At 32.4% G+C, this 25,680-nt stretch overlaps 4 protein-coding genes and 1 long non-coding RNA gene across 5 annotated transcripts in view; 1 reads left to right on the top strand and 4 right to left on the bottom strand.

Annotated features, from left to right (window-relative positions):
• The window catches only part of LOC142553091 (serine/arginine-rich splicing factor RS40-like), a 57,018-nt gene that overhangs the window by 29,012 nt on the left and 2,326 nt on the right, over nucleotides 1-25,680 (bottom strand). The window lies entirely within an intron of this gene.
• Nucleotides 3,908-8,511, bottom strand: LOC142553084 (agamous-like MADS-box protein MADS3). The gene is made up of 8 exons (XM_075663081.1): nucleotides 8,210-8,511; nucleotides 6,261-6,339; nucleotides 6,035-6,096; nucleotides 5,149-5,248; nucleotides 4,889-4,930; nucleotides 4,613-4,675; nucleotides 4,230-4,369; nucleotides 3,908-4,123 (listed from the first exon to the last, which is right to left on the bottom strand). The coding sequence occupies exons 1-8, from the start codon at nucleotides 8,389-8,391 to the stop codon at nucleotides 4,036-4,038; spliced, it is 756 nt and encodes a 251-aa protein (XP_075519196.1). The 5' UTR covers nucleotides 8,392-8,511; the 3' UTR covers nucleotides 3,908-4,035.
• On the bottom strand, nucleotides 15,618-15,990 carry LOC142553086 (uncharacterized). Its single transcript, XR_012821900.1, has 2 exons — nucleotides 15,876-15,990; nucleotides 15,618-15,828 (listed from the first exon to the last, which is right to left on the bottom strand). It is a non-coding gene; the product is annotated as an uncharacterized LOC142553086 (long non-coding RNA).
• On the top strand, nucleotides 16,979-18,570 carry LOC142553085 (gibberellin 20 oxidase 1-D-like). Its single transcript, XM_075663082.1, has 3 exons — nucleotides 16,979-17,485; nucleotides 17,612-17,933; nucleotides 18,138-18,570. The coding sequence occupies exons 1-3, from the start codon at nucleotides 16,986-16,988 to the stop codon at nucleotides 18,393-18,395; spliced, it is 1,080 nt and encodes a 359-aa protein (XP_075519197.1). The 5' UTR covers nucleotides 16,979-16,985; the 3' UTR covers nucleotides 18,396-18,570.
• Nucleotides 22,083-23,384, bottom strand: LOC142553088 (putative carboxylesterase 8). The gene has a single exon (XM_075663084.1). It carries the CDS (start codon nucleotides 23,233-23,235, stop codon nucleotides 22,174-22,176), a length of 1,062 nt encoding a protein of 353 aa, XP_075519199.1. The 5' UTR covers nucleotides 23,236-23,384; the 3' UTR covers nucleotides 22,083-22,173.

Below are 25,680 nucleotides of genomic sequence, written 5' to 3' on the forward strand. Positions count from 1 at the left end.
AGACCAATATTTAGAAGTTAACCAAAACCAAAAATTTACAAGTTAATGAACTAAAAAAAAAAGTTATTTTCCCAAAAAATATTAAAGGGGAAATGCTGTTTTGGGAAGAAAAATTATTCCCTAGATATAGATATGCTATATATATGTATCTCTCTGTATGTGTCAATTATATGAATGAGAAAAAAAAAATGTACGGCATTAGAGCCTAGAGGTTGTATCAGTTGACACAATATTAATTAAAACTATCGAAACACATTCGTTATTACATATATGAATCATTATTATTATTATTAATAGATTAAGTTGATTTATAAAATTTTGTTATAGTTTTAAATTATTCTTTAGATAAAGTCAGAAAGATAATGAAATTATATTAAATATGTAATTTGTAAAAATAATATATGAATTTTTTAAGTGAATTAGAAATTGTAGTTATAAGTACATTATATTAAAACATTACTTATCTAAGATTTATCTTTTTAGTTAAAGAATAAAATATCATATCATATCAAAGTCATGTATTAAATTTACAACCCTTTAACTTGGGGTTTATGAGCATTTATATAGAAATGAACAAGTAAAAATAAATAGGTAACTTTGGCATCAAATAAATCAATGGCCATATAAATCACAAACTATGTGCTAAAAATAAAATCAAATTTTTTTGAAAAACAAAATCAAAGCTTACAAATCCAACATCAAACACAAAGATTGAAAAAAAAAAGGAACTAGTTTATCAGAGAAAAATTTGGATTAAAATGAAAGTAATATCAAGGCGTACAGCATAATCCTTAAAATTTCAGAAAGAGACTTCCAAATTTAAATCAGTTTTAATTATGTGAAAAATAACCACAACTCAAATGCACGCAAGTACTTGTTCAAAGGATTCGAATTAATCTCATCTTGTTTCTTTGGGAAACAAAAATAAATTACAATTTCAGTCTTGTAATTTGGCATATTTTGAGTTTTAGTCCGGAGCTTGACGATGTTTGATATTCATCCAATAATTTGAATTTTTTAGTCATTTTTTCACAGATTAGAAGTCATTAAACACATCTAATATTGCTTATTTGGCACTGATGATTTCCTATAAAGAGAAAAAATAAAGCAAAACGATACATAATATTTCAAAATGAGAAGAAAAAAATTGTTGTTTCCCTTTATTTTTTCTTAGGCAGATTTTAATGTGTATAATATAGTCTTTATTCTAGCAACATGAACCATGTAGGATATCATCTATGTCGTCAAATATGCAATATTTGATGGATTTAGTAGTTTCAAGTGAAAAAAGAAAAAAAAAACTCAAGTTATTGAATGAAAACCAAACATTAACAAGTTAAAATTAGACTAAAAGCACAAATAAGCCAACTTACAGGACTATAATTGCAATTTTTCCTAAAAAAATAAAAGGCAAGAAATATATGTGAAATATATTATTTAGGGAAAGTTGTTTGTTTTGGTCATATATATGTAATTTTACGATTTTCATCATTTGTGTTATCAAATTATATTTTTGTCCACTATTTTTTTTTTGTAGCCTAACTTATTTTTCCGATATGGGGCACATGTGCGACGCTGATGTTTTTAATGTCACATCGGCGTTCCAAATTAAAAATGACTTAAATAGTAAAAAATCAAAAGATAGATGACTAAAACTGAAATTTGATATAATATATGACCAAAATCGCAACGAAGCAAACATATGATACCAAAATTGTAATTTTATCTTTTATTTATTTTACAGTAACTTTCAAGCAATAACAATCTAGTGCTTCAAACTTAAAACCATAATCAAGATAATATTTCGATAACCTTAATTGGCTAACAATATTTTCTAGGATAACGATGGATATCTCATAATTTAGCTTGAAAGGTTTAACATACATTATTAAAAATAAATAAATAAAAATTAAGCATTTTCACACACAAAATTTACATAGAAAATTAAAGAAAACAAACAAGGAGCTTAGGGGGGAGAATTTAGTAAGGACGAGTGGAACAAGTCATCGATTTCTTTTATATAACGCAAACCTACTTTTAACATGTGTAATTATATATATTTCTTGCAATTTTCTCTTCTAAATTAATAATTGAAATTGACTTCATATATTTTGTATTGAGATACGGCGTAACAATTTTCGATTCAATTGGTAAGAATATTACTTTATTAGGACAAGCCTATGATCAAATAAAAAAATGCAATTACTTGTATTATCTATAGGAATTAGGGAATTTTTTAAATGATTTTTACTTGTTCAAGCTACAAGTTAACTTGGCATACCACAAACATTATTAATCTGTAAAAATATCCGCAGAAAACAAGTCTAGTGATAGAGCTATTCATTTTCTGAGATAGATATAAGTCTCTAAACATTTTTCGGGGAAAAAATCAAAGTGCGGGTTGAAAATATAGGAGCTCAACTATCGAAAAGCAAGTTATCTAAAATTGAATGATAGCGAACTTATAGAAGATAACCTTGATCGAAGCGTCATGTAACATCATTCTTTATAGGCTTTATTCTCATTTCTCGTCACATAAATCATCTAGTAAAGCATCAGTGTCAAATAAACAATATTCAATAGATTTAGTTGCTTCGTGCAAAAACTAAACCCAAAAAATCTAAATTACTATATAAAATTCAAATTTTGACACGTTACATAGTTAAAAATATATACATCTAAATTTATAAGACTAAAACTATAATTTTTTCTTGTTATAAAAATAATATGAGAACTGTGAACCAATTTGCAGTTGTTAAAAAAAAACGAACCGAGTTGAATATGACAAAAAATTTAAGGCTCGAATTCGGCTCAGATTAAAACTATTCGAGTTTGAGCTCGATTCAAATCTCGAATTTTTTTAAAAAAATCATTTAATTCGTTTCGAATTAAAGCTCAAGTTTGAATCAGCCCCAAAGAATCGAACATATTCACGAACTATTGCTCGAAAATAAGTACACGAAAGCCTGAAAATTTATTATATTTAATATATAATAATATTATATAAATAAAATATTAAGGCACGTGAACTATAGAACAAAATAATTTGTGCTCGAGTTCAACTCAAATTTGATAAGCGATCAAATATTTTTCGAATCAGCTCGCTTCATTTACACTCCACTTGTTTGGATACAAAAGGTGTATGATTAATTAGAATTTTTAAAGTATTTTTTAAAAAAAAATAGAAAAAATTTCATGTTAAACAATCACAAAGAAATTCTTTTTAACAAAAGCATTTAGTTTTTTTTTTCCAAAAAAGGGATGTCTTTTTTGTTAAAGCTTATATAATACGTACATATATATCCAAACGCAAGCTATTTATAATAAATATAATTCCACATGATTATAGAATTAAAATGATCGATAAAATAAAGTTTGCCTACTACAAAGTCGCTCCGAAAATGACACTTGATACGTTATGTTTTTAGTGGCGGGTGAACCATTAATTTCATCTGTTTTCACTTAATTCTTGGCCTTTTTAAAATGTATTTTCCATGTTATGGCATTATTCAATTGGACGATATCATTAATTTTGAGAGGAAAACGAAAATATTTGGTACGGCCTGTTTCCCATGTACATATGAGACCTACTCCTAAATAGCAAAAACTTGTGTGAGACGGTCTCACGGGTCGTATTTTGTGAGACGGATCTCTTATTTGGGTATTCCATGAAAAATTATTACTTTTTATGCTAAGAGTATTACTTTTTATTGTGAATATCGTTAGGGTTTACCCGTCTCACAGATAAAGATTCATGATATCGTCTCACAAGAGACCTATTCTGACTGAATTAGTTAAGATTAATTTCAACCCAACAAATTAATGATCCTTTAGGACAAATTTTATGAAAGTAAAATTATTATTCAAAAGCCAAATATTCGTTCTTCGGTTCACAAGATCAATATTCTATATATATACTGCTTGATCATAATTACGTACAACAAAGACTCCAATACATTCCAATCATTTAATCAGTCAAATGGGATTCATAACCACAAACATTTTAATACTTCAAAATTAAATTAACCAGATTTATCAGAGCGTCCACCCCTGGATAATATTATTGTCAACATCCATGTTTCTTCGAACAGACGATGCTTCTCCAAGATTATAGTGTTGATACCTATAAGAAAAAGTTCAAGGGTCATCCTTTCGTCGATCGCCTACAACAAATATAGAATTAGGGTTTATATGTGCACACATGCACATATATACTCATGTGTATATACCCTATTTGGAGGAAAGGCTCCTGTTCGATTTCCATAGGGTTGGATGCCGGAATTTGAACGAAACAATTGCTGGTTCCAACCGGCGCGTCGGTGTTCCATGGGAAGGGGAGTGTTCTCAGACCTTGTCCTTCAGCCTCTAGCTGCAATTGCATTAATGGCAAGCCGATACATGAGTTATTATATGTTAATTGTATATTACATCCAAATAGAAAATTATTCTTACTTTCATTTAAAAATTAAAATATTTTAAGAAGTTATGTCTAATAAAATACTTTTGTAGTTCAATTTTGGTTTAATTTTTTTCATGCATGTAAAAAACTGACTTGTGTGCATATTTTCGTAATTTATTTTACTTATAACGTAACCAGTAAAATTTCATGTACCGATGACATTTCCTGTGAAACCTTCATCTTGAGCTGCTTGTTCATGTCTCCTAGCTGGCGCTCCTGCAAGTATCAGTCAAGTTTATCGTCAACATTGGCTTGTAGTAGATGATGTTTCGGAATTTCGCTAGCGAACCAAAGATTTTTATTAATCTCTAGCCATAGATTTTGTCCTGTGAAAATACTTTATAAGTTGTTCATCGATCGACTAGAAATAAATCTAAGATTTTGAAACACGAAAGTGGAGTAACAATGTGAGAATTTTCCTAGGATCACCTTTCTGCGAAGCTCTTCCATTTGTTCCAGCATAATTTGTGTCTGCGCATGTTTTATGAAAGGAGAAAGAGGACTCATTATTAAGTGCACTTACATAAATAAATAATTCTTGTTGTATGTTATTTATTATTGGTAATTTGATCGATGATTTTTCTTCTAGATTCGAAAATAATCAAATTATATATTTCATCGCGATTTAACTCATGATCTTTAGCTGATGTATATGCATGCATGCGCGCCTAGCAAATAATAATCAGTACCTTTCTCTGCCTGGCTTGGGCAAGAGCTCCTTCTAGTTGTTTTTCAAGATTCTGCAACTCTTTCACACTCAATGGCCCAAGATCTTCCCCAAGCAGATGCCTTCATTATTTAATTTAAATGTTAACACACCCACACACACATATATGCAAACCCCTACTTGATTTGTTTACATAAAACAAAACGTATAGTGGGAGACTAGACCAAAACCGAAAAATATTATAAAAAATTTAAAGATTTAGGAACTAAATGGGGAGACAATTTTTAATTAACAAACTCTAAATAGCTATTGATTTTTTTGTAATACATGTCTTTTTTATTTAACTGCACCTGAAATTACTCTATGACATAATAAAGAGTTATCAATGTCGAAATTATCATTTTAAGCATAATAAAAGCAGAAATATGAATATTTTCTTCATCACTTTACTGCACACCAAAAGCTTCAAGAATTTGCTTGTAAAAAAAAGCTTCAAGAATTTTCATACAGAGATTATGGTAAAATTAAAACAAAGAAAAAGGATTAAGTATATTCACATTTTAATCTATATAATTTCATTTATAATAATATTTTCAACTTTAAGAAATATAATTTCAGATAATTTCATGCATACACATAAAAAAGCACATGCACCTTAAGGGAGTTTCAGTTGTGCAGGAATTTAATGATCTTAGTTTAGGTATTTTACTATATTAATTAATTTATTGATTATATCATGATTAATGTAAAATTTTCAAATCTTAATGGAATTTTTTCTTCTGTCATTTAATATTGTTTGAAGAATTGAACTCAAGAGTCATTTTAATTTCTCACTAGCAAAAAAGTGATAAATTACAAAAATTTCGAAAGGGAAATAAATATAGTAGATACAGAATCGTAGCCACGACCTTTGAGTCCGTTGAAGCGATTCATACTTGGCCTTTAATTTTGCGACCTCTTGATACCAGTTCTGTATTGACACCCCAAAAGTAAATTAAACGAGAATTTCGAAATTCAAAATGATGAAATTAGTTCAACCATGTAAAATATTTATCAACCTCAGATGTTTTCTACTATAAAAAAATAAATATCATTGCATAAAATTAATAAAGGAAAGTTCAGATCAAAGCAAACCTGTGTTTCAACTGGTTCGATGCTATTGTCATGAGGATTGAAGCAGCATCGCTGGTAGCGTTCAAGGGTACCCATGATACTGCAAAAAATAAAATATTATTTCAATATTCGCAAATTATTAATGATATAAAGACTAATTTTCTGACATACTATAAATTAATTTATTAATATACGAAAAATATTGAGAAACATGGAAACAAGAAAACAAAAGCATATTGTATAATGTAAGGAGATGAAAAAATTAAACTAAACAAATATGTATACGATGAACCATTTTAACATCTAGCTTCATGTCTCTCTTTGTGTCCTCCCTTCAGGAGAAAAAAAAGGTTATTTATCCTAAAATGTGTGACATAAACCAGAGAGTGAATAAGTTGCTTAAATTCATACGAGGAACAAGAAATTCTGAGAAAAGAAGTAAGAGTAACAGGAGCATACACCCCTCCCGAGAAGAAGGAGCAGAAATATAATAAAGAGGAATGAAATAAAAGTTATATTTTAAAAAAGTAAAGTAGAAATCATATTTTTCTTAGAAAAAAATATGTGCATTCCATTAAAAGAAAATGATAAATAGAGAGAGAGGGTTCCTCGCCGGAATTGCCCTCCTTCCCATTCCCATTCCCATTCCCATTCTTTCATCAATGATGAAAAAATATCACATTCCATATATAAACCGAAGAAAAAAAAAGAAGTAAAAGGGAGAAATATTTCTCCGAAACATAATTTGGCCTGAAAATCTGGAAATAAAATCAAATAACAGGGGGGGAAAAAGGAACATGACTTCGATTCACAGTGACTCTGTTAAGGTATAAATATTAAAGTTCTTGCTTGAAATCCAAAACACTGACCTTCTGTTCTGATAGATCGATGGGGAAAAAATGTAACAGCAGAAATCATTGCTTCACAAAGCACACAAGACACGCATATTCAACTCTTTTATTGAAAGATCCAAATCGGTCTAAAATCATGTTCAACTTTTGTTAATTGAACCAGATCGGTTGGATAAAATCTCTAGAAGTTGTATATATGAACACAAACTTTCGAGCTAACTTTTGGGTTGAGTTAGGTCCAAGTCTCAACCTTAACAAATATTAATTCGAAATCATAAAAATATGCACGTTGTTGATAATCGTACTCGATGTAACGATGGATACAAGTTCTAGAGCATGATTTAAGGGCAAAAACCTGTGAAGAGATCAACTCGAGAATCTGAGGATTTTAAAGAAAGAAGAACATCTGAAGCTTTTTTCTGTAGAGGGTCTGAACAGTGCTTCATTTTTTGGGTAACCCTAATAAATGTTAAGAACTGAGGAGGAAAGAAAAGGGGGAGAATACAGAGAGAGGAGAGAGAGAAACCCTAGATTTTGCACAGAGGTCCCAGGAGAAGTCTCCTCGGTAAAACTAAACAACCACCTTACAATCACAACGAACCTCGTCAGTGTGATCTCTTGATCCATGGGATTCTCAGAAAACCCATGAAACGTGTCGATCTCTCATTGGAAGATTTATAGGAAAAAGCATCAATCTTTGAAACCACAAGAAATAATATAATTCCAAAAACCAAACAAGTGGATGAAGACAATAGAAGCGGTACGTTCAACACAAAATTAAAGAAATAAAGCAAAACCCAGGAAAAATGGCTGCAAAAGCTTAACAGGAGTTCTCCAGTTTGACATGATCTGGAGTTCTTGTTATCTCTTCGTTTTGTGAAGGTTTTTGTGACAAAATTTACAATCTTTTGCTTTTCTAGGTATTTTATAGAAAGCCCATTTGATCAAACACGCGAAAACATACAAGAAAATCAAAGTTCAACACAATCATCATATATATATATATATGTAAATAATATGAATGGATATTTTGATGTACACACATAGAATAATAACCTTATGTGAGTTATGCCTCTGTTTAAAGTTGTTTTTATATATGTATGCATATAGTATATATACCTATTGCTACCAAATTCATAGAGCTTTCCCCTGCTAGAGAAGATTATTAGGGCAACCTCAGCATCACAAAGTACAGAGAGCTCATATGCTTTCTTCAATAGCCCATTTCTTCTCTTAGAAAATGTCACCTGTCTGTTAATTTTGTTCTCTATTCTCTTCAATTCCACTCTCCCTCTTCCCATTTTTTCCGTTTGTTGCTTTTTTCACACAGTGTTACAAGAGAAATCTGTGTAAATTGTGTGTGACGAGTGAATGTATATATAGCAGAAGGAATTGAGGGAAGATGGAGGTGGGATATAATAATATCGAGTCTGACTGTATGTATATTTGTATGTCTATGTAATAAAGTAAAGCGTACTGAAATTCCTTCTCTTTTTAAACGTGGAACTCTTAGTTCCTGGATTTTACTCTTGCAAGAAAATGGTAATCAAATAATTCTTTCTTAATCTTCACACCTTTTCTTTTTCTCACATTTAGCAACAATTTTTTGCATATTATGGAAGATGAAAACATTACTTGTGTTCTTTGTCTTTCCATTAATTCTTCTGTAAAAGACTCAGTCTTTCTCATGTGACAGTGTTTGATTGGGTAAAGACTGACGTTCACGCGCGCTCTTTCCTTGCAACTCCTGAATAATACAGTACACTTCTTGGCTACTGGTCATTGTAGGAATATAATTAGAGCAGTACAATTGGCATTTATACGAAATAAGAAAAAGTAAATGGTGGTTTGAAAATTTAAAGCGAGTTGGCCTGGCCATGTGAAAATGTGCACAAATTAAGGATGATTTCATATATTTGCATGAAAAACAAGAATGTTTGATGATATTCAACTTGACAAGTACTTAGCCGTTTTAGTAATGCTGGAGCCTAGCTAGTTGTATTTCTTTCAAAGGAGAGTATTGAGTTAGGTATTTCAGGGTGTGTGTGTCTGTAGCTTTATTTTTATCATTTGCAAACAAATATGAAATATCATCAATCATGTATTAATTTGGCTGGTAATTTTCTTTCTTTTCAAATGTGGATTTAGATATTTCATTTGTGTTATGTACCATGCATGTAGATTCTTGTAAGAAAATGTATTTTATAAGTACCGAAAAAGAAAAGTTATACAATTTTGAGGAGAAATTTTGGATAAAATCACGAATTCTAACATCCACATTCTTTACTTCTGACCTTTTGAACATTTTTTTTTATTTAAAAAAAACAATCAAATCAACACCACTTTGATTTTTATTCATGATTTGGGCTTGCCAACAAATAAGAAAATTGTCTAAAAACTTGTGAAGATTAATATTAAGAAATTCAGTTATTTCAATTATGGCAATATATATATATAACCCAAAAATTAATTTTTAGTTGCCTAAAAATTAATTTCACATTTAATGTGTGATTGCACAACATCAATTCCCCAGTAGACATTTGAGTTGTTCTATATATGAGTCAATAGTGGTATCTAACCCATAGGTCATTGTGAAGTCATTAGGGGTGGTTCGGTACGGTATACCGAATTTTCCAAACAATACCGTATATTGTACCGAAAAATACGGTATTGAAATATCGAATACCGATATTGTACTGAATTTCGATAATGAATAAAATTATACCGATACCGAAATTTCGGCACGGTATCGGTAAATTAACTAAATATCGATATACCAAAATATCTGAGCCGAACACAAGAAAATAGAATTTGAAATCTTAAAATGCCGGAAATTTTCGATATTCCATTAATTTCGGTTTGTTCGGTATGTGTCGGCATGATATGTGCGATATACCAAAATTTTCGGTATTTTTCCCACCCCTAGACGACATTCATCCCATTTCATCAAAGAACCCTATTCGATATGAAAGATGCCTCAATTTACAGATGGGAGTTGAAATATGGTAATGATTAATTGACGAGGTTTTTATTATATGATCCAAAAATATGTTTTCAAGTTCAATATGAATTTTATCTCAATTATTTTTCCTTGTCCATGCTCGATTACAAAATGCGTAAAATGTGTTGGCATAAGATGCTAGCATTATGATATTATCTTATGTTTTCATGAAATGATCCTTGTTTATTTCCACACGTGTAGTCTTTATCATCCATATATTATATATCATTTATCATGTCGATACTCTCTGAAGCAAATGGTGTCTTAGGGTAGGTTTAACTCAACCGCATTCGTCTCTGTATTCAGAATATTAATTTGCACGTGGACATGTATTTGGTTCAATGCTGTGAGTTTAATGCACTTCTGTTAACGTTTATTTACATGCCTTTGTTTATATCTTCTGCTTGTAGACGACAATCAAGATATAGATGTTATAGGTTTACGATATGTAAGGAATAGTGTTCGACATATGTGAATAAATTGCAAATTTGTGTTTTATCAGATTTAATTGTTGTGTCAAATGTTACAAATTTAAAACAACATGCAGCGGAATATTATATTTTATAACACAAATTCACTTTAAAAAAATAGATGGACAAGCTTAAATTTGCACAAGTATAAATACTTGTACGGTGCCTTATGCCAAAAATTAATCACTAGAAAACCAAACCGTTTACAAAAACCTATCACTAGTGATTGAGAGTAAAATCAATTTACTCAACACGTTGAGAAAATAAAAGCTTTCTAAAACAATCAACAATAGTAAAACATCAACTAAGAAAGCAAAAAATGTGATGCCAAAAAAGGAGCAATGAAAACGATCTTCAGCCGACTTCGTTACGGATGTTGTCTGCAGATGTCCTCAACATTCAAGGCAACACGCAATCTCAACTCTTCAAAACAGCACGATCCTTGATGACTTATTTCTCTGATATTGACGGCGTGCACAAGTGCGTATATATATGTTTGTGTGTCGAGAAGAAGCCTTTTACCAATGTCCTTGATCTCTTATTTATAGGTGTAGACTTTTTCTCTTCAAGGAAACCTATCTCACAAGAAAGTAAGAGTTTAATTAGAAATAAACTCTTAATACCATATCTCATATAATCATTATCATAAATAGCATATCTAAAATATATTTTCTTAATTATCTCATTCACAAGATATTGTATGAAATCAAATCAACAAGAAAAAACCAATATTAGGGAATCATTTAAATCCTAGGAATTAAGTCAATTAAATTCGGAATCATTATTTCCCTTCACGATATATTTTATATTGCAAGATAATATATATTTTGTCGGCAATATGTTAGAATTATGCAAACTTATGTGAAATAATTGATTTATCTTAATATTAATTTTAACAGCAGCAGAAAAACTTAACTGCTAAAGGACGACCCAAACGTAATTTTCTAAAAAAAATAGTTCATAATGGGATGAAATTATATAATACATGTTCCAAATATTCCATCAATAAAAATTAAGTACTCGGTCGGTGATAATAAATTTGGATAGAATTATAGAAAAGAATGTTAGGTGGGAATACAACTATAAATCAAAACTAGCTAAACCAACTCACCAGGGATGTGCAGGAAGGCTGCCCAAGTTTAGCTGTCAATGTTCCATATATATACATGTATATTTCATTTTATATGGAATATAAATTTTTTTTGTAAAGTTGGATATAGATATAAATATAAATTCATATTAGAATATTTATTTTAAAAAAAGTTGACAATAAACTATAAATATATACACATGTTATTGGATTTTTTTACCAAAAAAAAAAATTAATCAAAACATTTGTTACATATAAAATATCTAATTAAACACCATTGGGTTGATATATATACTTATTAAAATATGGATTTGAACATATAAATGGCAAGTACGTACTTGGATGCCTTAATATTTTCAAATAGTGTTGTATTAATAAATGTGTTGCTTAGCGGAGGAAAGAAGGCAAATTTAGACCAGAGAAGTAATAGATAAATTCTATTTAAATGTGATCTTGGATTTTGTTAACTAAGTCGTCTTAAATTGCCGAATTCGAGTTGAATTTGAACATATATGAATTTTAATTTTACAAGCTAAAATAAAATTTAATAACTTAGCAGCTGCATGCTTGTTGCATATATTTACTACTTACAAAGACAATATTTCAAGCATTTGACTGCTCAAAAAAATAATTAATTTATGCGTAAGAAAGGAAATAATTTTCGTTCCAAAACTTGGGGGGAAATGAAGAAAACAAGGTTATATATCGTCCATTAATGAAATCAAAAGTGATCTTTGCTTTTTTCAAGTAAAAAAATAATAACTGAAAATAATATTTCATAAAAACCTCATTTTTTATCTCATTTCTTCATCTTTTTTCTATTTTGTTTTTATTTTATATTCCACTTATAGTTAATTTACTGTTATGCAGGTTACGAAGTTATGAAATAGCTTTTATATATTTATGTGACTTCCAATTGCTTGAAAATTTTGGTGCAGTCTCATCGTGCTTAATTATTGGGACAAGATGCTAAGGATGTCCCCAAATTTAAATATTTTATTTCTCTTTGAAATTACTATAATTTTGTACAATACAACAATTAGATATGACCATGTTTCACGATCCATTATATTTCCTTCGATATCTTGAGAATATATTTCTTTATGTAGTTAGACATTATGTCGTACGTAAATTGATTGTAAAAATTAATTCTCAGCCCTTGAAAATTCAGGTAAAAGATTTGGATAACATAGACTCATAATAGAAAGCGGATCCAGAAAATTTGATTTGCGGAGAAGGACGACGATCTCTGCTCGTTATGTGAATCGATCGATCGAGAATACTTATAAGTTAAAATATATATTCAACATGACCTTTTTTACGTACCATGTTCATTTGATTATTATAGTCATTGTTATTTTTTAAATTAAATAAAACATTTTGCAACCATTTCACCTGATTAAGAATATCCAATTTGTCCCAATCGCAATGCCATATTTACTTGGACAACGTGTTAGATCGAGTGTGCGATGATCACATCTCAAATTTACTACAAAGGGTTGGAACATATTTCAAAATCGAAGGAATAATTGAACTATTGCTCGGAATTACATTGACTTTAAAAACCAAGGATCGGAAAAAATTAATTTTCATTCGGAGAAAACATGCGGAAACAAGAATTTGACCAAATATAATGATTTTTGTAGAATTTTACGTAATATTATTTTTAAAATTTTACACTTTAAAATTTATAAAAGCAGGTGTGTACGTATAAAAGTATTGTGGTCCACTGCATTGAAGGTTGATAGGCTGTACTCACCCATCTATAGTGGGGTATTGCTGGGCTGTCGTGGAAGTCACTTCCTAAATAAAGAAAAAATTTAGTGGTCAAGTGGGAATTTTTTTTATTTTTTTCAGAGTTAAATGGTGATACGTTGTGGATGGGCTCACTACCTCTAGTCCATCCCTAGCCCAAATGAAGACAGGGTCATCAAGGGCCCAGGTATTCTCCTATAAATACCAGGTTTGAGTGTTTAATTCGGGGATTCACTATATTATTTTCAGCAGCACCTTTAGCTGCTCCCCCGTATATCATCGGTTCTCTGACTTGAGCGTCGGAGGGGCTACGTCGAGACACCCTCCCGGTCCCCTTCTAATGATCTTATTCGTGATTTCAGGCTCAGGGCAATTTCAAAACATGTGTCTGGACTAGTGACACTTGCCGGAAGCGGACACTAATTTTCCGTGAGTATTGGGAATTTTTATTGCTCTTTTTCCATATTTTTTCCTTTCTTTTTGTTTTTTTTTTTTACGTGGTATCTGGTATTTTTTTTAAATGGTATCAGGTTTAAGACAATGTCTTGTTCAAACTATTTTCTCAACTCAATATATATATATACATAGAACAAACACGAAAGCTAGTTATTGTGCATAAATTTTTTCACTAATGTACAGTGAAATAATTTTAAACCAAGCACAAAAGTTTGTAAGACAATATCAAGTGGGGTTTAATTATAATAATTTGTTTTCCTCTCATTTATTTTATGTAGGCAAAGGAGAATTGTCTGTTTGATTTACTTGCAAGTAAAATTAGCAATCGTGTACATTTTGCATTTATTTGGCTTTCTGGTAAATTATTTGTATCACATTGATAAATGCTAAAAACGTAGTTTTTAGGATTATTTATCTGTTCATTTAGCATTTTTCCTTAAAAAAAATTTATGATCTTTCAAAGATATGATGACCGTTTGAGCAAACTTTTTCTGATAGTGTTGTAATGAAAGGAAGCCGAAAGCATTTCTTGGAACTTCAAAGCTTTTTTTTTATTTTATTCTTTCTTTCCGTAACGTCCGTACGAAAGCCTGACCCGCTCCTACTGTTTCATTCCGTCAGTTCTAAATAGTAATCGGGAAATGTAGCAATGCGACTTTTCGACACTAACCAATTAGTGAACAGTACTACTTTTAGGACGCAAAAACAGAAGGGCCCTCCCTTCCCTCTACACAAAATTTGACAACTTTGAGTTGCTTCTGTGCGGCTTTTTTTTTTCCAGCAAAACTTGTAGTTTTATTAAGAAAGATCAAGAGTTACAAGATTTACTAGTCACAGAGAGAACTCGTCATTCTTTCTGACAAAAGATAAATGGGAGCATTAAAAAAAATGAGCAATAATATTTTGATTTGTTTGGTTTTGATAGTCTTGGCAAAAATATTTTGGAAAAAGACGATGTCAAGATCAGATTGGGTTCTATTGGGCCTATCCAAACAGGGCTGCCTGTACTATAACGGCCCAGATAAAGGGCAAGCTGGTATCCACGGCAGACTGCAGAAGGCCGCTGCCTCCTTTTCCCGCCAGTTCGGCGACGAAATCTCGTGCAGCCACCGCTATACAGATATTTTACATGCATCAATTCTGTGATTTTATTATTATTATTTTCCTTCGTTCCGTCGTTTGACTTGTCGAACGAGACAACTCTTAACTCTCCTTCTCGCCCATTTCTTGCAATGTTATTTCTTCCTTGTTTCTTGATTTAATTCACGAAATTTGATCGTGCCTGGCGTGCTTTTAAGAACTTTCGTAGATTATTTGAGATGTGCAGGTTGAAATATATGTGTGTGTGCGCGCACGCGCGCATATGTCAATAATCTCGATAATTCTAAAGTATCTTTCTCATGTTTTCATTTTTTCATGTCCACCCATTCTGACTAAATCCTTTGGTTGTTACCCCAAAGTCAGCTTGTTTATTTTGGATGTAAATCTATGAAAGGACTGACCTTTCTTTCAAGTTAAAGCTACGATGATACAAAATTCAAAGACTTAAGCAGGTGTGAAAAGTGGAGCCATGCAATGAAGTTTGTAACCGAGTTTTGGTTATGTGAGATATCAAATCAATATCACTGCGATTGCCTTCCTGTTAGGCGTTAGCGACAGCTAAGCAGACACTTGCATGGTCCATGGTACCTCTACGTGCGTATTTCTGAATAGTTCTTTATGAAATCTGGTTGATTGTTGTTTTTATGCTGGGAAAGTGCTTGGTCTTGTAAGAGTTAACGAAGGTGTAAACTTTTGCAAATAGTTTGGTTGGTTACTTGACTGAACTTGTTAAAAGAAAAGGAGTGTCGATTGTCTCTTTTCACCTTTGATGTGACATGTTTAACTTCCACAAAATTGTAGATCTTGGTAGTATATTTACGATGGATCTTCATTGTATGAGCATTGGAATTACAGGGTATTGAACCTGCTGGTTGGTGATTGTATGAGCATTAGATTTACAGGGTATTGAACCTGCTGGTTGGTGATTGTATTGACCTATAATTTTTCTCAAGCAACTGATTGGTTAAAATCTAGTTTTTGTTTGGCACTGACTGTTGCTGCAGTTCTGATGCTTACAGTGTCATGTGCACTTACATATATAATTCTGCTCCTAAGAACTGGAATCGAATAATAATAACCGTTATAATGATCGTTGTGCGCAAACAAGCCGCTGCTGCACGTACTTAGCTGTCTTTTGACAGATTCAACATATAACTAAGCACAGGTTAGCGACCCCCCCCCCCCCCCCCCCCCCCTCTTTTTTATATGTTTACTCGATGTCTGCACTAAAGCTAAAGTTTTTTTCTTACTCTATTCTTCTTCTGCATGATGTGATGTGATTCTGCATTTTTGCATATTTTCATTGCTCCAAATTGCTTATCTTTATAGCATAAAACATCCCTTTTCAGTCCACCACCATGGGATCTACTTTATTGGTCATTTCCCCAAAGCAGAATGTGCACCGAGGATTTCTCGTGGATTTCTTCTGCTCCCCGGTTTCGAAAAGTTTAAATTCTCCTCCTATATCGTGTCCATTGAATGAATTCTTGCCTATTTCTTAAGATTATGAATTCGAGTAAAAATGGGAGAAATAGAAAAAGTTTTCTGCTCACGGGGCCTATATAAACACTTTTAAGAAACCAAATCTTAAACACTTGTGCATCATAGAATATAAATATATACATTCAACCTTAGTCGCACGTCTCTTATTTTCTGGGAAAAACAGAGGTTACATTCTTACGTATGATTGAGGTAAGAATTTTCGTATAAAAGGTGTCGTCAAATCTTGGCAATCTTTTAAACAAAGGTACATCAAGTAACAGTACTAATTCGTTTAACTTCCAATCATTTGTTAAATGACGCAAGAATGACTACAAAATATAAGATTCCAACATTAGTTTACTAATGAACATCCTTGACGTTTCTTCCCACTTGCATTTCTCAACCAATTTTTTTTTTTTTACAACTCTTTTCATGTCTTTTTTCACTTCATTTCCCTCCAATTCACTATAAAGTTTACGCACTTTTTCTCCCTTCAGCATCCACATCTTAACATAAAAAAACAATAAACTTTGTAAGACAATGCAATTTGAAGGTAAACCCTTTATCTTTGATGCATCGATCTTGCAACACCAATCGCACATACCACCACAATTCGTATGGCCCAATCACGAAAAACCGTGTTCGGAGCCCCCTCCTATACTTGATGTGCCGCCCATAGATTTGGGAGGATTTCTGTCCGGTGATCCGGAGGCTGTATCTAATGCTGCTAGACTAGTCGATCAAGCCTGCCGAAAGCATGGCTTCTTTCTTGTCATAAACCATGGCACTGAATTGAAGCTCATTGAAGAAGCTCATAAAGGCATAGATTTCTTTTTTAGAAAACCTCTAGAGGAGAAACAAAAAGCTTTAAGAAAACCAGGGGACCATTGTGGCTATGCTAGTAGCTTCACCAACAGATTCTCGTCAAAACTTCCATGGAAAGAGACGGTATCTTTTCGTTATAGTGCGGATTCTCATCTCTCCCACATCATTCAAAGCTATTTCTTGGAGTTAATGGGCGAAGATTACGTGACATTTGGGTACTCATCCAATCCCCAAAAAAAGCCTATATACTTTTGTGCGTGTGTGTGTGTGTGTGTGTAAACTTCCGTAGTTTGTTGTGTGTTTAAATATACATTGATGCATGTTTGATTAATGTTTCTCAGGAGGGTGAGCCAGAAGTATTGTGATGCCATGAGTAATCTTTCTCTAAATGTTATGGAGCTTCTTGGAATGAGCCTTGGAGTTGGACCAAGGTATTTTCGAGAATTCTTTGAAGGAAATGATTCCATAATGAGGATGAACTATTATCCTCCTTGTCAACAACCTGATCTTGCGCTCGGGACAGGACCCCATTGCGATCCTACTTCTCTCACAATTCTTCATCAGGATGAAGTTGGTGGACTCGAAGTGTTTGTCGATGAAAAATGGCATTCCATACCTCCAAATCCCCAAGCTTTTGTCGTCAACATCGGAGACACGTTCATGGTAAGTTCAAAAATGCATTATATGTTTGTAAGTGCTGGTCGAATCATTGTGATGGACTCCATGTTGCTAATATACGAGTGTGGAAAGTTTTTATATCTTCGATTTCGATCAAATCCTTTTCTAAATAATTTAATGCATCATCTAAAAATGAGGTGTACATTTTATGTTTTTGTTTAAAAAAAACTAACGAATGAAATCTTGCAGGCTCTATCAAATGGGATCTACAAGAGCTGCTTGCACAGAGCTGTAGTAAACAGTAGACACCCAAGAAAATCTCTCGCATTCTTCCTCTGCCCAAGAATGAACAAAATCGTGAGCCCTCCAGAACAACTGGTGGATGAAGAAAACCCAAGAAACTATCCAGATTTCACGTGGCAGCTTCTACTCGAATTTACACAGAAACATTACCGGGCTGACATGAAAACTCTCCAAGCTTTTGTGACATGGTTAGGTGTTAATTAATGGAACAAGGGTTAGTCGGCTTTAGTTTAGAGGTAAAAGGAGGATCGATTGTAGAAAATGAAACAAGGCAAGCCATGCAATAAGCAAATTTGTGCACAGTCGTCTGTATGTTGAGATTTTCAACAATTTTGTTCATCAATAACGGAGAAATAATATCGTGCATGTTATTAGATTATTTGATTTCGTTATCATCGTCGTTTATGTTATCAATGTCCAATAAAATAGATCGAATACTGATTTTAAAACCTAATTTCGCATAAGTCATATATCAACAAATTCAATTAATGAAAAAAAGTACCAAACGAAGAACAAGCCATGGCTCAACTACAGCCTACATATATTTTTATATGAATCAGTATTTTTATTTTTTTTTAATGAAAGTTGATATTTACCCTCTATTCATTTGTGAATAAAATTTGACACATATTTAATGTAAAATGAAATATATATAACACAAAATAAAATGTAAATATCAATTTATATATATATATATAGATAAATATTGAACCCACAAAGCCTAAATCAATAAACTCCACTCAAATATTTTGGGGAAAAAACAATAATTTTATTTATTTTAATTATAAAATAACATATCCTTCCACTAGTTGTGAGGTGTAGACATTATAAAGTATGTCGTGTCTGTGTATTATATATATATATATATAAATATATAAATATAATGGGTATATTTGTTGTATATTTATGAATGTGAATAAAAATTTAAAATATTAATAAATTTTTTAAAAAATAAATCCATGAATTAAAGAAAATCCAGGAAGTTAGAGATTACGACAATCACTTTTCTTCGTTAAAGATTTGACAGCGAACCCTTACTAGATTTTACATAAAAAGATGTCAAGCTGACATAATAATATACATATATACATACAAAACGTTTATATATATATACACAAGAAGTTTAACTTTCTTATAGTAGGTCTCTTGTGAGACGGTCTCGTGAATTTTTATCTGTGGGACGGGTCAACGCTATCGATATTCACAATAAAAAATAATATTCTTAGTGTAAAAAATAATACTCCTACCGATATTCACAATAAAAGATAATATTATTAGCATAAAAAGTAATACTTTTCATGGATGACCCAAATAAGAGATATATCTCATAAACTACGACACATGAGACCGTCTCAAACAAGTTTTTGTGATCTTCTTGTTGAAGTTATCTTTTAATAAAAATGGGGAATTTTAAAAAATGGGCATCTAATTAATGACATATTGATGCTAATTCTCAGCTTAGATATTCTAGATTAATAAGAATAAGTCGCAATCAGTTGCATATTGATATTGGGATGTTTAGGATGAACTAATTGAAAATGGTATTCCATTTTTTGTTCCATAATTTATAATATCGAATTTATGTCGTTTTAACAAAAATTATAATTGATGATAACGATATAATTCCATCATTCTTGAAATTATTACATCCGATCACATTTTTTAAATTACATTAATTATTTGAACACGGAGCTAAGTGACAAATAACTTAAAAAGAATAACTTGATGGCAGCAGTCCACTAATCCATAGCTTGATAGAGTTTAACTAATCGTAATTAAATAATTATATATTTAATGTTGGATTTTGTGAAGATTCCATTGTGATATGCGAACAAGATGCCAATCAAATCAAGCTGTATCAAAATTTTCAAGTTCCAATCCAATCGTAATAAAACAAGAAACTGCTTTGTCACATTACCGAGTAATAATTGAGATTAATACGGGGTCCGATTGTTTTTTTAATTAATTAAGTTTAAATCTCAATATTTCATACTTTTTTTTTAATTTAAAAAATTATATTCTTATGAGAGTTGGTTATTTTGTTGCGGATTTTTTTTTTTTACGTTATAATGGTTTATTAAAATTGATGTAATCTCAATTAAATGAATTATAATACATCGGCTATTTAATCGTAGATTTACCCAATATACACGTGGATCATATTTTATATAGGAGTACGTCTCTTGTGAGACGGTCTCACAAATCTTTATCTGTGAGATGAGTCAATTCTACTGATATTCACAATAAAAAGTAATACTCTCAGCATAAAAAGTAATATTTTTTCATGGATGACCCAAATAAGATATTCGTCTCACAAAATACGACATGTGACTCGTGTGACCGTCTCGCACAAGTTTTTGCCGATGTATGGAAACTCGTGATCATTTTTCACGTAGTGCCTAAGTATAGACAAATACGATTAAAAATAAAATAAAGTTCAAATTTTATCACTTGAATTTGTTAAAAAATGTAAATTTGAATCAAATTTTTTTCTTGTAATATTCCTAAATTAGAATATGACAGAATTAAATATTTTTAATCAATTTAATATTGGAAAAGGGTCAATGTGATGCGGCTAAATGTTTTATTTTGTTGTCATCATACGATGAAACAAATTTGAACTGTTGGAAAAGGCATAATAATTCCAAGTTGTGAAAACATGGACAGATAATATAGTGAATAAATCATTGGGAGTAGTGATGACAATAATGTTAATAAATTGTTAAAATAATACTTAATTTCATTAAAATTTCAAATAGTTTTGAATAAAAATGTAACTGAAATATTAATTGTTCTTAAATTAGAATGTTTTGTAAATAATAACATATTTATAAAATTTCAAAAAAAAAAATTTCTAAATGTTAAAAAGAGTAAATTTGACTGTATCTATACCTTATAGGTAGCAAAAAATGGTTTGAACTGAAAAAAAAAAATATATTATTTCATTAGTATAATTGACAAAGTTCTATCTCGAGTTAAAAATGTGAAAACTAGAAATTGTTTTCACTTTTTTTATTAATTAGTGATTTAATTTCATTTTTTTTTAATCTGTAACGTCATTTTAAATTATTATCTAATAAGACGTATATATTTTTTTATTTTGTGGTGACATGAAGCATCACATTGTACAACCGTCGGGCTGGGCTGCTAATGGATACTTTATGGGGCCTCGTATTAGTAAATTTGGCTTACCTTTTTTCAGGATTGTTATATTTTGGGCTTTGGGCCAATACTAAAATTATTGATCTACTTTCATTTTCTTTCTTAACTAGGTTTAAACTTTCATTCATTGGCGCATAAAATTATTATTGAAACTTAAATCATAAATTGGTGGACTTCTTAAAATATGGAATTCGTCACATAAAAATTAGAGATGTAAAAAAAGGACTAGGTATGACGGTGGGTTGCATGTCACTCCACTCAATCCGTCAAATTAATCATAAAATTGATTAGATCCTTCCGTAACCTTAACTAGGTTAATTGGATTGATGATTTTCATCATGTCAAAAATACGTTTCGATCAACCAGTTTTGACATATCTACTCAACAATTCAAAGATACCAACTTATTAGACAAGGAGTAGGTTTCTTGTGAGACGGTCTCACGAATCTTTGTCTGTGAGACGGGTCGACTCTATCGATATTCACAATAAAAATAATACTCATGCAAAAAGTAATATTTTTTCATTGATGACCCAAATAAGAGATCTCTCGGTTAATAAACACAAACATTGCACCAAATTAGTTGGAATGTATTACATCAGTAATATTATGACAATATAAATATTTATCTTTTAATTATACTTTGCTTAGAACCAAACCCTGTAATATTTCAAATCCAACAAATGCATGCCCCTCCTCTTGTTTTATTTAGTTCCAACAGCCATATTAAAAACTTTCAACGATTAAGGATTTATTAGTTACTATTAGTACATGTCCAATCAATAAATAAACAAAACGTGAAATAATATTTTGGAAGGAAATTATGCAGCTTGAAAAGAGCAAATAAAGACCTTAAAATCGTGGTAGAGTGCCCGAGCAACGACGGGATCATATATCTCAACGCCATGGTGACCTCCATCAATCCACTGCCCTATCACGTGCACCCCACGTGAATCCAGCATCTTCGCGAATTCCTTCTGTTTATCGATCAACGGGTCTCCTGCATACCCTCTCACAAGACACACCGGCAGCCGTCCGATGTTCCCATCGCGGGACCCTTTCGTCGTTGGATCACAGTACTCGTGCCCTCGGTCGGTATCTTCAGGCAGTACCAGTGACCACAGCAGATCGGTCGCGTGCAGAGGAATAACGTGATTGTCGAAGAACTTGAGCTCCGATTCAGTCCTTCGTAACCCACCGAAGAAGGGCTGGTTCATCACCAGCGCTACGATTTTGAGTGGCTGTAAATCGAGGTCAAGCGCGCGGAGACACGCGTGGTACACCAGATTCCCGCCTGCGCTGCCTCCCATCACGAAAACCCGAGAAAAATCGGCGTACTGTTTCATCCAAGGCTCACACGCACCGTCTTCCCCATCTATTGTTGCTTGGGTCTTGACCCACGAGATGGCTTCGACCCCATCTTCATACGCCGCCGGCAGACGATGCTCCGGCGCGAGACGGTACTCAAGAGACGCGACGAGGGCAGAGGCCTGCTCCGCGATTTCAGTACAGAATTCGTGAATAACGCTGGACGTGGCGCTGACAATCACAAACCCTCCTCCATGAAAGTAAACAACGATGGGTAATTTGGAGTTTGGAGGAGCGGTGGAGGGGCGATAGAGTCGAATGAAGGTTGCATTTGTTGGGTTGAGAGGTATGTCTCTGTAGAGGGTCTGGTCGGGATATGTAGGGACGCTTGGAATATCCGGCCTGGTGAGTGTACCGTCGGGGTTCGGGACTAGATTTAGGAATTTGTAGGCGTCTTTCATGGACGGAAGTGTCGGAGCAGTCTGTTGCTCAGAGGACATCGTTGTTTGTTTGAAAATTTGGAGCCAAAGGAGATGAAGAAGATTAAAGGTAGACTTTGAAGCCATGGTCATCATATACAGAAGGTACGAGGTGAGTGTGGTGGTTGGCAGCTATTGGCCCCAATTTTCTCAATACTGTTTCACATTTCTCATATTATTTTAATAATTTTTATATGGTACAAAATGGTGGTAACTTCCGTAACGAAATAATACTTTACCCATTACGTGTACAATTTGAACATTCCTTCACCACTTCTAACAAATCTATATATATATATATATATGTAGTGTTATGGTCTATTTTTTAGGGCTAGACAGGCTCGCGGTGTTTTGCGGATGACAAATCAAAACACGAGTCAAGCCGGATTATTCATCCTATCCTTGCAGGCAGTGCCTGCAGGGTACATCCAAGGGCCGGAATTTTTTCTGGCCCAATTTTTTTTTTTTTATTTATTTTTTCCCATGAAGTGGAATCCCAACCATTCATATGGGATGTAGGCACTGTCCTCACACCCTAGGATCGAACGAACCAGTCAAGCCCTGGTCTCGAGATCATCATTGTTTTATTCTCCCACGGATACTAGGTTTGTATTTGATAAGTTGTAAATTATGAGTTTTTTTCTTTTTTTGCGAGCTTGGTCACCTTACCTCGGACAGGTCATCTAGGCGGTGTTTTGCGGATGACAAATCAAAAATCAAAATACAAGTCTAGCCCTTGTCTCAAGCTCATCATTGTTTTATTCCCCCCCCCCACGAACACTAGGTTTGTATTTGGTAAATTATAAATTATGAATTTTCTCTATTTTCGTGAGCTCAATAATGACTTGAGGGTTGGAATGAACAAGCCAAAAAATTCTTTCTACATCTCATTCACAACTTCGTTTTTTGAGTATTTGTGAGTCGTCGTCATAATCTATATTTGAGAGTTTGGTCACCTTAGATCATCTCCAATCTTGCGCCAAAATGGTGTGAAATTCCATCAAATGGGCGCAGAGGAAGTTGGCGCAGGGGTTGTATTTTTGTTTACTTTTTTTTATTTATAAATTTGTATTTTTTTAATTATAAATATTTATATTACAAAATATATAGATTATTTAAATAATAGTATAATATATATTTATTATTTTAATAATTAGATATTTAATAATAAAAAATAAATAATAATAATTATTGACTTTTTAAATATTAATTTATTTATTTATGTTAATTATTAATAATTAAGGAATAATTTGATTTATAAATAATATAATTAAATATAAATGCAAAAAATTAATATAACAATACAATTCATAACTAAATTGAAACAAATAATTGAAATACAAATGTAATTTGAAACACATGATTCAAATACAATAAATTAATATATGTAATATAAACATTATCCATAATTAAAAATATATTAAATAAAATATAATAATTAATATATGTAAAATAAAAGGAATATTTCGAGAATATTTTTTTTGGTCTAAAATTTGAATTAAATAGGTTGGAGATGGATGTCAGAAATCGCATTATTTTAGTGTAAAATTTACACCAAAATAAAAATTGTGGTTGGAGATGGCCTTACATGGGACAAACATTTGGATCGATCTCAAATTTGGATCGATCTCAAATTTAGATGATGTGTTCCAAGCATCATATAGTTCAATCTGGATGGTGGAGATCCGATTCGTCAAAAATGGCATGAGACGTTCGTGCTTGACCGACAGTAGAGGCCTAGCTCCTTGTTGGAGACCGAGCTCCTAGGTCGGATAAGTTGAAGCGCGACTACGATATCAAGCCTTCATGCTAAAACTTCCGAGCTCCTTCTCTAAGTCTAGGTGGACAAGGCCCTTGTACATGGAGCTCAAGTCCCCAAACTCATGACCTCGAGCTCGTTCTCTGCCTCCTGGAATCTGGAGCTCATGCCTCCGACCTCATTCTCTAAGTCTAGGTGGACAAGGCTCTGAAATCTTGAGGTCATGCCTCCGAGCTCATGAGTTCAAGCTCTTTCTCGAAGTCAAGGTGGACAAGGCTAGATCCCTTTCAATGCAGAAAGTCAGTTTGGCCGGGAGATTTGCATTGGTTCCCCTTGATCACCATTATTATCGTATAGAAGCAACTGCAAGGCAATGTTAAATGTTGTAGATGGGGTTGTGCAACTTGTAGTCGTCCCTATAAATCCGAGGAACCTATTGTTTTTTGGTTATAACTTGATACCCCCATAAAGTGCCGGGTCATGGATGATCCAGGATATTAATTGAATAGTCATAACAGAGCCAATATGCCGAGTACTCTCCTCACTAGCTACCCGAGCACTTCTTCTTCTCCCGGATAATCAACAGCTCGGGCCCTCAAACAAGCACCCGGGTACCTTACCACCCGGGCCACCTCGAGAATTGCACCACACTCGAGTATGATTGATACAGGCTGTCTAATCTGTAAGAGCAACATGGGTTTGGAGTGTTCTAAAAGTCATCAGAATCTATAGTATGGGCAGCCGACTTGTCATACTTAGTAGGTGGCACTGGAAACGAGGTA

Source organism: Primulina tabacum, chromosome 8 (genome assembly GCF_025594145.1).
Source record: "Primulina tabacum isolate GXHZ01 chromosome 8, ASM2559414v2, whole genome shotgun sequence".
NCBI lineage: Eukaryota > Viridiplantae > Streptophyta > Magnoliopsida > Lamiales > Gesneriaceae > Primulina > Primulina tabacum.